The sequence below is a fragment of the Pseudonaja textilis genome, chromosome 1 (genome assembly GCF_049901715.1).
Source record: "Pseudonaja textilis isolate UNSWEBS1 chromosome 1, rPseTex1.2, whole genome shotgun sequence".
Lineage (NCBI taxonomy): Eukaryota > Metazoa > Chordata > Lepidosauria > Squamata > Elapidae > Pseudonaja > Pseudonaja textilis.
The window spans coordinates 282,301,615-282,315,718 of record NC_141990.1 but is presented as its reverse complement, the minus strand read 5'-3'; the positions used below and the strand labels follow the sequence as shown (position 1 = coordinate 282,315,718).

Sequence of the window (14,104 nt, the reverse complement as noted above, 5' to 3'; positions counted from 1 at the left end):
AAAAACTAAAACCCAAATTAGAAAAATTTTAAATCTTTAGAAAACTATATTGAACATCCTGCTAGCTTAGTTTCCAAATATTTTGTCAAACAAACTGCAACCTGGAAGCAAAGGAGTTTTAGCTAGAGGTCCAGTTCAATTTGGAAAAACTGATACCTAAATGTTATTCTAAATAGTTGTCATTTGTATTTTTTTAACATCCAACTGGGAATTTTCCAGTGATATAGTTTCTGATGAAGAGTCCAGGACAAAGAGCTAGAGGTGGTAATTTTACAAAAGCACTTTCATGGATGACGGAGACCCCTGAAAAAGCTAACAACCTTTTGTGTTTATTATAGTTATCTCTACCCAACAGTCAAAATCTTAAAGCAGCCCTCCCATCCCATGTGTGTGTGTTTGTGTCCTTTTTATCTATTTTAGTGAGCTTGAAAATTTACACAATATACTCAGAAAGCAAACAAAAATTAATGCTGATTTTAATAGCCAGTAATGAGCAACAGCAGACAGAAGGAGCATTTTGTAACAGACATTGACCTGCTATGAATAACTGACTATATATTGTTATATTACAGAACACAACAGAACAGTTACAAAATCTAATTTTTTAAAGCTTAAAAACTGGAGAGACAACTTCCCCTAATTGAATATATAAATCTGACTACTACTTCCCAGTTAAGCTTTAATTAAACAGTGTTGGAATGTACTTAAGCTCCTAGGGACAAGAGTAACCAGAATTAAATATTCACAGTCCCACTTTCCCCAGATGACTTACTCACAGGTAGGCACACAGTTGGTTCTAGGTTTAGCTACAGTATTAAGCACAGCCAGAAAAGTATGTTTCATCTCTCAATGTAATGCCACGTTTTTAGTCCTAAAGCAGAAGGTAGGCTTCTATATGGTAAAGAGTTCACTCATGAAAACAGTTAAAAGAGTTAGGTATGTCACAGAATATACAGTGCACTCTCGTCCCACTATAAGGCAGCAAGGAAAAATTGTCAAAAATAATTGGACTAAAAATATTTGACACAAAATATGGCAATACCTTTTGGTTATGATTTTCCATTGGAATTATACTTTGGAGAGGATTTTTTGGGGTCACCAAAGAAAAAAGTACAAAGCTTAGGGACAAAGGAAATATCATATAACGCAGTTTCAGACAATGGGAAAATAGTCTGAGCACCTGCTCTGTACAGTCGGGCAAATGCTTAGCCTTAATGTGTGCAATTTCACAGTTCAGTCTGGAGAAAAGGATCAACTCGTTGCCGGATGAGTCTAGCAGCCGGGCCTGACGGACATCTGCAATAGAAGCACCTGCCTGTTCTCCGAAGGGTGGCACTTGTTGATGTGTCGGGTAAGGCCGGGCGAGCTGAAGAAAGTCGAGGGACAGTGTTTGCAGGAAAAGATCTGCTGCTCACCATGGTTAAGGCTGCCCTCAGGCTGGCCCAGTGGCAGCAGCAATTCCTCCCGCACCGTGTGCCATACCCGGTGCTTGTCTCGGATGTCCGCCGACGGGAAATGCGCGCCGCACAAATGACAAGAAAAAGCCACCTGTTGCGGGGGTGGGTGAGATGGTGAGGAGTTGCTGGGGAAGCTGGCAATGCCAGCCTGGTGGGTGCCCAGGTGTTTGCGCAGGTATGCCTGGCGCCGGAAAGACTTATGGCAATAAGGGCAAAAGTAGAGCTCGCCAGGAGGAGCTACCAAACCGGAGCCAGGAGTGGCGACAGAGGCGGCGGCAGCTTCGCTGGCCGGACCGAGCTGCGCGGCGCGAGGAGCCGGCTGGTCCCGGCAGCAGGAGCTGTCCGCAGCGCCGTGGTGCTGTTCTCGGCCGGCCTCCCCGCGGCTGTTTTCTTTGTCCTGTGTGGGACCGGCAGAGGTGGTCGGGCGCGGCTTGTGCCACCGGCGGTGAGAAGCCAGGTTGGCCGGGCAGCTGAAGATTTTGTGACACTCCGGGCAACGGTATTCGACGCGCACAATGCGGGAGCAACGGTGCTGAGCCAGAGCCAAGGGATCGGCATAGGGTTCCTTGCACAGCTGGCAGACAAATTCACCGAGCAGCGTCGGACGAGCCACGCGGATCCCTTCGCTGCCCGCCTCGGAAGCAGCTTTGATCCGCAACCCCAACACGGGCGATGTGGTCACCTCGTCGGCAAAGCTCAGCTTGCGCACGGCCTTGGGCTTCTTGGCGGGCGTCGCCTTCGCTCGGGGGGGACGCTTGAGCGGGATAGCCGGGCAAAGCGGGGCAGCAGGCAAGGGCAGCGGCACCGGCACCGGCAAAGGCACCGGAGTGCGCGGAATCAGGGGCAGCTTTTCTGTCAGGGCCAAGGCGGGGCCCAGAGGAGAGGATTCGGCAGATACGGAAGGAGGGACGCAGCGCCTGGGCTCCTCCGCGGCGGGGGCTACGTGGTCCGAGCCTCCCGCGTCCCAGATCGCCATCACTGGGGAATTGGGCTGAGGCAGCTGCTGGGGCTGCTGTTCCGGCGCCTCTGGCAAAGGCGTTGCGAGGCGGGGCGCTTCCTCCAGGCGGAGCGCCGAGAGTCCGCCTGCGGGGCGCATCCTATAGGAGCCCCCCGGCCTCCTGCTCCGTTTCACCAGGAACCCCCGCGGCATCTTCCGGGTACACCGGATGGCAGCGCTCCACTTGCACCGGCGCTGCGGGCCCGTCGAGCGTTTATACCCCACGTCCCTCGGGGAGCGAGTGCGTCACCGTTCCCTCGGCCCAAGGCTGCCAATGAGGAAGTTGAGAGGACAAATGTGGAGGGAGGGGAGACGTGAGTTGGAAAAGGCGGGAGAATCTGAGCTTGGAGAGCGCCTGGGCACTTTCCCAAACGGCGCTGGCGGGGGGCGGGGCCGGCAAGGCGAACTGCTTACCTCCGGAGCAAGCAACTGCCTCACCGCCCAGCCAACCCTCACCTGCCCGCTTGTGCTAACCTGACTTTCCACCCGACCGTCCCAGGCAGGATCCTCTCTCTTTCCAAGCATCCTTGGAATAATTAGGTTCGGCTCGCCCGAGGTTTCCCTCTTCAAAAGCCAAGGCGAAGTAGAGAGGGCCTCTCAGGGCAGCAGACGCTGGCCAGGAGGTTCCAGGTGCTTTGGGCAGAGAATTCAATAAGGCGACGGCACCTTACCTGTAAAACAAAGTTTGGCCCATTCGATAAATAAGTTCCCATAGGGGCTGAAATGACCCCTGAAGGAATGCAGATGTCCCTATCCTCTGCTAAAATGCAAACAATCCGAAGCATGCATGCATGCATGCATACATACATACATATATATATTGGCGAAACTCATCCATGACACGATAATTTAACCTCTTCCCATTATCAACCAGACACACAACATGGAAAGATGAAGATTAATGGGCATCTCACCACTGGACTGCAGCAGACTGGGGTGCTCATTAGTTCTAATAATCCAGAACTGGGAGAACTGGCTTGGAAGCTACATTAATTTTTCAGTAAAGGTAGTAATGCATTGTATTTGCATAATGCTATCAAGAGTGCAATGACTTTGCCAGAAACATCAGCATTGTTGTCTCTATTCATGCTGATTGAGAGGGAAGGATAAGGATAATTTTACACAATAGCCTTAAACTGCTTGTCTTTTGTGCTAATTCCACCTAGAAATAAATGGCTTAAGAAATCACTGTTCAGATTTCAAGTTTTGGTAATTATGCTGGTCATAAAGTTTGGGCAATCCATTAATTCAGCAAATCGTGTAAGAAAAAAAGATGTTGAGACTCTAGAAAGAGTACAGAGAAGAGCAACAAAGATGGTCAGGGGACTGGAGGCTAAAACATAAAGAAAGGTTGCTGGAATTGGGTATGTCTAGTTCAGTGAAAAGAAGGACGAGGGGTGACATGATAGCTGTGTTCCAATATCTCAGGGGCTGCCACAAAGAAGAGGGAGTCAAGCTATTCTCCAAAGCACCTGAAGGCAGGACAAGAAGCAACAGGTGGAAACTAATCAAGGAGAGAAGCAACCCAGAACTAACGAGAAATTTCCTCACCGCTAGAACAATTAACAGTGGAACAACTTGCCTCCAGAAGTTGTAAACGTTCCAATACTAGAAGTTTTTAAGAAGAGATTGGATTGTCTGAAATGGTATAGGGTTTCCTGCCTGAGCAGAGGTTTGGACTAGAAGACCTCCAAGGTCCCTTCCAAACCTGTTATTCTGTTACATAAGCTCACATCAGGAAGAACATACAGCCAGCATTGTTATCAAATCCTGGTTCCCCATCTTGTGCCAGAGAAAGAAGCATCAATCATTTTACTTATCTGAGTGTATCTTTGAAGACATGTAGTTTTCCTTTGCAGGGAAACAAATAACATCTACCAATCATAGAATTGTACTGTTGGGAATTTAGAAGCCATACATTCCAATGCTCAGGGCAGGACTTGCTTGCTTATGGCAAACACAACATTAGACCACCTCTGGATGAGGGGAGTACACTTCATTGTTTTATGATTTCACTATACCTGGTAGCATTTGAGCTAGGAGGGAAAACTAATTCTTGTCAGTTTCCCAGCAGTTCTTGTGTCTAGTCTGAACAGATATCTTATGCCAGGTTGTGGCTTTACAGGATCCATTAGAAGAATTTCAACATCATAAAAACGTCATTAGATTCTAGTCCAAAAGAATGGGGAGGTTCTTCTACATTGGGAGAAGGGGAAACCTTTGTTGTTGCTGCTGCTGTTGTTATTGTCACTTTTTTATTAAGAGTGCCAGAAAGCAGTTTGGGATTTTCACACTTTCTTGTTGTGCTGATATACACAAGTATATCCAAATACACGATTCCGCCCCTTTTCTTTCTTGCAGTCTTTTCACCATTACCTCCAAATAGTCACACTGTGATCTTTTGCCCATCCAATATTTCACTGCTTTTAAAGCAATTTCTATAGCACTGATTTAAGAAAACAAAAAATTATCCTTTTAGCTTCATTGTTTCACTAGTTCCACTAGCCTAGGATAAAATGAATATGGAGGATTTAAACAGGGAACTGCAACACAAACCAGCAATGGTAACAGAGATACCACCTACAATGAACTGAGTAAGACAGAGCTTCCAAGGCTATTTGTGCCATTAGAGGTTGGATGATAGAACTTTTGCTGTGAAGCAAGAAAAGGCAGGGAAAGGTTGCCTTTACAATTGGCTAAGGACAGATTCAGGATGATGTTATATATTCATGTCCTCCAGAATTGGTAAGTAGGTTGCTCTAACTAAAGTTTTGAATGTATAATTAGCCATTGACTGACATAAATTCTCTAGGTCCACAAGATTGGAGAAGTTACATGGCTAATGGAAGAAGATTTTATCTTACTCTGGAGCTCCTAATGGCATGCCATTGTTACCATGTCCTAAATAACACCAAATAATTACTATGTACCATTGATAGAGCTGGTTTTCTTTGTAAAAAAAATTAGCTAATATTTTCTCCAAAATATTTTGAGAACAGTTAAGTGTTGTGGCTCCGGGCTTGGATTCAGCTCCTGTGACTGATATGAGTTCAAGTGAGGAGGTCATGGCAGAAAAATATGAGCCGGCCTGGCTTAGTGATTGGACTGATAACCAGGATGAGGAGATGGACGTGACAAAGGACGACAGACCTGATGTATTAGAATTGTCAGGACCTTTGACCTCCTCTGGTTCCTTATCTGATCAACAGCCGGGAATGGCTGACAGGGAAGTTTTGAGAGAGTCTTCTAGTAGAGATGAGAACTTGGAAAATTTGTGGTTAAATGTAAAAAATAGAAGACGGTTGAGAAGGCAAAATCAGCTGGAGCGAATGAGGAGAGCGAGTCAGTAAATTAGCACGTTGCCTCAATGAGTATAAAAGGACACAGCTGGGCTGGTACATTTTGCCAGGAACAAAATGACTATTTGAGTGAGGACATTACAGCAAGAAGCTCTGAGACTGGAGATTTATTGCCAGGACTGGTTTGCCGGACAGAGTAAAGATTTATGCTGTGGTTTCTGCCAGCCGTTATCTTGTAAGACTCCTTTCCGTTTGATTTAATTGTGAAACGGCTGCTTTCTGTTTTGTTCATTTGAATTTTGAAGGGGAGTCATAACAGTTAAGTATCCAGGATGACTATTTCGTGACTAGTTACCCCTAAAATAGTCACCTGCTGATATCTTTAATATCTTCAATCTAGAAATCAGCTACTAGTCACAAACTTACCACAAGGACCGTCATCTGAAGGCAAAGTATAAAGGTTGCTACCATTTCTTGAAAAAGCAGACTGCTAGAGTTCAGCATCTGATAAGCAATAGTTAGCCACAAACAGCTTTAGCTCAAAACGCTGAAACAAGAAATTTTTGGATGGGTAGCTCTAATACTTTCAAATGAATACCTTCAGGACAAGAAAGCAGGAAGATCTGTCTCTCTCCCTCTATCCATTCATCCTTTATGGAGCAGAATAACAAGACAATTAAAGGTAAAGGTTCCCCTCGCACATACATGTTAGTTGTTTCTGCTCTAGGGGGTGGTACTCATCTCCATTACAAAGCCGAGGAGCCAGTTCTGTCTGAAGACATCTCCATGGTCATGTGGCCAGCATGACTAAATGCCGAAGGTGCATAGAATGGTGTTACCTTCCCACCAAAGTGGTCCCTATTTTTCTACTTGTATTTTTACATGCTTTCGAACTACTAGGTTGGCAGAAGCTGGGACAAGTAACGGGAGCTCACTCTGTTACGCGGTGCTAGGGATTCGAACCACCAAACTGCTGACCTTCCTGATCGACAAACTCAGCGTCTTATCCGCTGAGCCAAGATGATTATAGATGACTGTAAAGAGTTAAAGCCATACGACATATGAATTGAATTTTAGACATTAATACCTTAATAATATACTAACCAACCAATTCTATGATTTATTAGAACACCTGCACAAATATCTTTAAGTTGGCTTGCACCTATATTGAAGGCATTTTATATTATGTCTGTCTATTAATGTGTTTGGAAACAAACCACTTGTTGCAGCAAACTTTTCTGGCCTTGCAAATTATATTTTGCTGTAAATTACTGGCACTGTTTCTGCTGATAGTCTTCATAATCAAACATTTGTAAGCAGACTGTCTCTTCAATCTGTTCAGTTGATGCACTTTACCTGATCTTTCATTAAAGTAATCAAAACACTTGCTGTGCTGCATCTAATGAATGTTGCATGTATGATTAAGTACTTTCATTCATATTGCAAGTTTGATTTAATGTAAACTGCCTTTCAGCCAGCCATCAGCTTAGCTCCTGTGTGAATTCGATTAATTGGCTGAATTCTTCCAGATGTCCATTAAGTATTACAGGAATTTCTATGTGAAAACAGCGGGGACTGTCAAGCAAAGAACTAAACAATCATAGCTTATATTACTGCCATGACTTACAAAAAGCTGGATTCATTTTCATTAATAAAACATCTGTACTCCTGCACAGTTATGCATCAAGATACATTTATTTTATGTGTATGCTTCTTATGATGACCATAAATGATTTGTTAAATAGGAGCCCAGTAGCTCTACAACATAGCACACCAACCAAAAAGCATTTAAAATGAAACCAGGGGAAATAGATATATATTCATACATAAGAATACTTTGAGGAAAAATATTTGCACAAGGCTAATATGGCTTAAATATGCTTCTCCTGTTGCTTAGACATCCATCACCCATCTTTCTATTTGAACTTTAAGTAGACCATTCTCAGCCTTTCCATCCATCAACAAGAACTAGGGAAGTTGCAATGGCACTCTTAGAAAGTATCATTTCATACAATTATATTAGACCTTTCATACACATACACAAACATACTTATTTACCAATGTATATGGCTTCCCGTCTCACATAAAGTGACTCTGGGAGATGTACAATAAAACCAACTACTAAAACAGAATATAAAAACCAGTTCAAACAAATAATTAACATGAGTAAAAAAGAAAGATTGAAAGAGATTAATTAAGATGTTATATGTGGCGCAACCAGCATGCAGGCTTTCTGCTGCCAGGGGATCCCCAAGCCTGATAAAAGTGTGTGTGTGTGTGTGTGTGTGTGTGTGTGTGTGTGTGTAATTGCCTAGATCTCATAGTTTAATGAGCCCCAACATTTAACAATAAGATAGGTTTCAATTATCCCTAACAAAAAACATTTAGGTCTTATTTCTTACCATTGGTTGTGTGCTCTTAAATGGGGTCTTTTTTTTTTACTTCTGAAACGAGAAGGTGCCTCAGTATAGTTAAATTGAAACACCACATAAGTGTTTTTCTCTTGTAGATATCAAGAGGAATCATGTTCCCATAGCTACATGAGTTATCAGGTAGACACGGCGTTTAACTAATGACTTTTCAGATGTTTTTGTCAACGTTTACCTTTAGTTAATTCCATTCTGTAATTTTAACTTTTTAGAAAAGAAGTAAAATTCATTAAAGCCTACACAGCCATTCTAGAATTAAAGAAGGCAGATTTTACCACTTCAATTGTTTCCTAGTATCAGGCCATATAGCAATTTTGCTAATATTTATTTGCAAAAAAAATAGCAGGAAAGAGAAGCTTTGGAAAGGATAGAATTGCAGGTTTTAGACTGATTTCCCATAATTTTTCTTGACTGTTGCACTTCAGATGTGAAAGTCAGAGAGTAGTGCATCTTCCTAGATCTATTGACTTGAGAACTTCCCTTAGTTAGTAATTTCAATTCTTTGAAGAAGTGAACAAGATAGCTGTCTGGTTGCAGGAAGGAAACAAATTCGGGTAAGAAAATAAACTGATCAGAGTAGGAGCCACTGCTGCTGCTGCTGCTGCAAATAGACTTTCTAACTTGCAAATGAAGGCTTTAAGAAATATAGGGCTAGTGGGATTTTTTGATTAAAACAGTTGAAGAATAATTAACATCTCTGGTTTATTACCAAGATGCTTAGGAAGAACACATCTCAGACCCATCTAGAGTAGCCCCTTATAATGCCTCTCTGTTGGGATGTGGTGATGGTCATTAGCTTTGGATTCATGGTCAATCATGGCTCTGAGCCTGGATGGCTGTATGCAAGAAAGGCCAACTGCTTCATTTGTGGGCTTCTCACAAAAGCATCTTGAAGGCTGTTGTGTGAAACCGGAAGCTAGATTAGATGAGCCTTGGGCCTGGTCTAGCAGGGCTATTGTTATGTGCTTAAATCCCCATAAGAAAGCTTAGTATTTGGATCAGTTAAGAATTTGGTCACAAAGAACACGCCTTGCTTGATCCTTGCTCTGATGTATTCTTGTCTCCTTATTTATGATATATATGACATATAAATGTGATACACAAATAGATACACAAATAAATATAACTTTATTCTGAAAGATCAAACATATTGTAGCATGACACTATTGAGACAGGAAGGAAAAAAAGAGATTCCTTCCTCTTGAGAACATATGTGTGAGAATTTCTCCTGGGCCAGTAACATTGAAAGCTGCTAAGCTGTAAAAATGCTTAAAATGTTGCAATTTTACCATTCTGCCAAATGCTTCGTGCCTTGACCTGTATATTAACAAATTGTGTGTGTGTGTGTGTGTGTGTGTGTGTGTGTGTGTGTGTGTGTGCGTGTGTGTGTATTAACAATATCTAAATATATACTGTACATTGCCTGTTGAGGCAAGTCATGCTCCAGATCAGGGCTGTCAAACTCCCAGTCCGCGGGCCAAATGCATCACGTGCTTGCCACGCCCATGCCAGGTTTAGCAGGGGGAAGGGGAAAGTTCCGATATGTCACGTGATGCTGCCATGACGAGGTGAGCTTGACACCCCTGCCTTAGAACATTGTTTCTTAAAATGTAGACCTAGAAACAAACCCTCAACACTCTCTCAGGAGTCTGCAAAATCAAAATGATTTGTCAGCCTATGCTGAAAAACAATGCAACATTTAAATCTCATCAAACAATTTGAAAAATCAGCAAATGCATCAATTTTATATTTTAATCCAGTAAATAATGATAAATGTTACCCATACAAACATGAACTTGTTTGGAATCCTCCATGGTTTTTAAGAAGGGGGAAGGGGTGTTGAGAGAGAGAAAACTTAAGAAACACTGCTCTAGAAAAATACCTTCTACTGAGACAGAGTTTTGCTAGTCAGCTACATGAGGGATAAGCTGAAAAGATCTGACATGTTATTCTTTTTTAACCACAAATGCCAAACCATTTATGCTGTTGACCTGTAGTTTAAGGTTTTGCTAAGTGTGGTCTCATTGACAATATCCTAAATGGATATTTTAGTATTGAGAGGCAACCATTAATGTATCTTTTGAGTCTCCTGGTGTTCAAAAAATTGCCCCCAAGTGCCAGTAAAGATACAAATTACTTCATAGGAGAGAATAATTACCCTACTTAATGTTGAACTGCTTTAATGTACTAATACTTCTGAAAATCCCTATTGATTCATATGATTAATCAATATTTATTGGTTAAGCGGCTACCTCCAATTCACCATATGGCCTAGCATGATATTGTGCAAAACGTTTTAAAAATATTTTTGTCAGTTCCCATTAAGAACATATCACGTTGAGATAGCCGCGTGTTATTTTTGTTCAAGATTTGTATGCAAGACTTCCTAGTGTAAACTTCAGTTGCTTTAGAAATTAACTAAAATGAATATTATGATATATTTTTCCAGATACTGACAGTAGTGAGCCTTGAAACTCTAGGTTTTCAGACAGGCAGAATAAAGTGAGCCAAGTAAGAGTGCATTGAAAAGTCTGTCTGTGTGTGTGTGTGTGTGTGTGTGTGTAAAGGAAGCCAGTAGAAAAAGAAATAAAAAAACATCAAGTGACAAGATTAATGATCAGAAAGGTTAGATATAACAAATCAATCTTCTGGGTAATCTGTAAATTGATGTTTTTTGGGTTGCCATATCTGAAATGCAAAACTCTAGATGACAAGCAGGTGTCAACAGAGAGTAACAGAAAGCAATTTCTGTAGCTCAGAATGAATACCTTTAAATATAATAGTAAACCAGGATTCATATCAATGGATTTACAAACAAGCAAACACGGTTGATGGCAATTGATGGCTAATGTCCCCAATATCAGTTGAAATCAAGTCCCACCTTAGCCATAAAAAGCTATCTGGGGAATTTGAGCTAGTTATTCTCTCTCAGCTCAGCCCACCTCACAGGTTGTTGTGGTGGGAAAAATAAGGGGAGGGAGGTAGATGCATATATTCACTGCCTTAAATTATTTGTAAATATAATAAAGGTGGGGTACAAATAAATAAGATAAATAAGATAAATAGAAAGGGAATTATAATACCTGATAGGACATCTCTGCTTATATATTTCTAGGAGTTCATCGTACAATCTGAGTGTTCTCTGTGTAGGTAAGAGAGAGCCTTGTGGAGTGAATCTGTGTTTTGTTTGTTTGACTGTGGGCATTTGCAACTGTGCTTGTGTTATCCTTTTTAATGGCTTTTGATGTCTGCATTTTGCCTCTTTTTGTGGGAGACAGTTATAGGCCATTTCCCCTGTGTGAGGTCAGTTCATTTCCCCAGTGGGTTTACGGGAGGATTTGTTTGGGAAGTTCTATGGGTTCTCTGAAGGAAGTGCAAGCCTTTCCCGAGCCAAACTATTTTGCCTTTTGTGAAATGGAAAATTGGTTGTGTTTTCCTGGAAACAAACCTGTGATTTGGCATTTAGAGGTCAGATCCCTATCGCTTTCTTATGTCCAGGGAGGGTTTAGATGTGAACAGAAGAGTGTTGCCATGGTGATTAAAGAATGAGGAGAGCCTGAAGAAGGAGCCCTTTTCAGCAGCCCTCGCCTTCTTCTATGGGCTGGCAAGAAGTTTGGGATGACATTAGGAATAAGCCAATATGCCAGCCAATAAAGATAATACATTGTTTAATCCAAGCAGAATTTTAAAATCAGTTCTGAGCTTTGGCTTCATAACATAGTTTGTACCAAACCAAAAAAATCACAATTTGCTTCCTGAGATATAACCAAATATTCAATTGAATTACAATTAGGCAAAACAAGTTCCAATTTAGCATTTTCTACAAACAAGGCAAGACAGTATAAATGTAGCAGTCAAAGTAGTTAAATTTTCCCTAGATATCATAAAACCATATTCTCTTCAATTAAAACACTAAAATATCCCACTGCATACTTTCTTCCATGTGGACATAAATCAATTAAGGACCATATTTTGGTTACAATTGTTTGCCAACTATGAATCCATCCAATAATGTTGTTTAAAAACCTTCCAAGAAGAAGGTTATGGTCTACTTTATCAAATGCTTTGCTGAAGTCTAAGTTCAGTACATCTATAGCATGCTTTGATCCACCAATTTAACATGTTGTTATAGAAAGCAATAGGATTTGACCCCTTTTTAAGAAATCCATGGTAGCTTTTGTTGTTCACTCTGTTCATTTCTAAATGTTTCTAAACCCACTGCTTGATTCCCTTTTCTAGGACTTTTTGAAGTATTGATGTCAAGTTGATTGGTCTGTTTCCTGGATCTCATTTGGTCCCCGCCCCTTTCAAATATGGGATCAATCTTGATTTTTCTGCTTCTTCAGGGCATTTCTCCTGGGCTTCATGATTCCTCTGAAACTTTAGTCAGTGGCTTTGAAATGGCATTCACCAGTTCCTTTAATTCCTGGAATGTTATCCAGATGGTCCAGTACACTTGAATTCATTAAGTGCAAACAGGTGCCCCTCTCACCAATTCTTTATCTATTTTGATCTATATTTCACTTCTGCTCCTCCGAATGCTGCTTCTGACAAGGCAGACTGCTATATTCCATTTCTGAAATGGTGGGTATGATATAGGAATTAAGCAATATAGCCTTGTCATTGTTGCCTGGCACCATCTTGTTATCCTCTCCAAATAATGGATCAACTGTTTCTTTGACTTACCTCTTCTTCTAGACTAATCAAAAAATGCTTTTGGTTGTTTTTTGGCAAATATAGCAAGCTTATCTCATGCTGAAACTTAGCCTTTCAAACCCTTCTTTTCAGATTGAGGCTATTTCTGTATATTCTATTTTGTTATGTGGCCCTCTTTTCATTTCTTAAACTTGTCCTTTTTGTTTCTTAGTTTATCAGAGAAGACATGCAACCACACCTGTCATGTCCCTTTCTTTGGTACTGATTGTGTTTGGGCCTTAATTATCTCATTTTTCAGAAATTCCTAAGTTTCCTGATCTTTTTTTTTCCATCACGATTTCCATCTATGGGAACCTTCATAATTTTTCTCTTATCTTGTTGAATATGCAGCATTCTCTACTGACTGTGAAGTTAAACTATGTAATTTTTCTTTGCTTTCTTCTCTTTGCTTTACTGCTTCATATTCTTGTTCTAGTCACACTGACCATTACCATGATATTCCAATAATATGAGACATGCTGATTAGCAAAGTTGAATGTTATTTCCACTGAACTATAAAAATCTTCCTTTAAAAATTGAAAAAAAAACTATGAACAAAGAAGCAAATATTAATTGAAAAAAGAAATGACACGCTTATCCTAAAATGTCATTCCATTTGAGATTATGTATATTAGTGACTATATTCAGCTTTTAAAACAGTAGGCTTTTAATGTATGTTTTGAAACACAGATGTTGGTACTGAAAATGTATTTGTATATGAAAAGAAAACAGTAAATCAAAAATATATAATATAGTATTGTGTACTGTATCAAACTATGATTAACCATTGTATTCACTTAAATGAAAAGTATTTTTTTGTAGAATTATTTGTGTTTTTTTAACACAAAAATGCCCACAATGAATTTTTAAAAATAAGTCAAACCAGGCAAGGAAAGCCATGGTAATTTGTAATTTATAACAGTTTTCTATTTCACTGAAAGCAAAGCTACAAAAATCACAACTTCTTTTGAAGCCTGAGGTACTGAAAAATTAAATCAGCAGGCCTTGTTATTGATGTTTTTTCTAGCATAAAATGTTTTGAAATCCCTGCCTTTCATATGTCCCTGAGAAATAAAAGGAATTGTGTGATGAATCATTTGAGCTATTAATTCCTTTAACAGATTCCTATCCAACACTTTCTTTCGTTATTATATTGGTCACTATTTGTCCTCTCAACAACCTTTTCTAGATGCTGATTTTAGGTCCCACCTCACACTTTGTAAGCCT

At 40.6% G+C, this 14,104-nt stretch overlaps 1 protein-coding gene across 1 annotated transcript; it reads right to left on the bottom strand.

Annotated features, from left to right (window-relative positions):
- Positions 1-466: 466 nt before the first annotated feature.
- On the bottom strand, positions 467-2,654 carry INSM2 (INSM transcriptional repressor 2). Its single transcript, XM_026705152.2, has one exon. The coding sequence runs from the start codon at positions 2,605-2,607 to the stop codon at positions 1,273-1,275; it is 1,335 nt and encodes a 444-aa protein (XP_026560937.2). The 5' UTR covers positions 2,608-2,654; the 3' UTR covers positions 467-1,272.
- Positions 2,655-14,104: the final 11,450 nt, after the last annotated feature.

Bases quoted from the DNA above. Each gene is read 5' to 3' on its own strand.
- INSM2 (XM_026705152.2), bottom strand. From the start codon at position 2,607: ATGCCGCGGGGGTTCCTGGTGAAACGGAGCAGGAGGCCGGGGGGCTCC.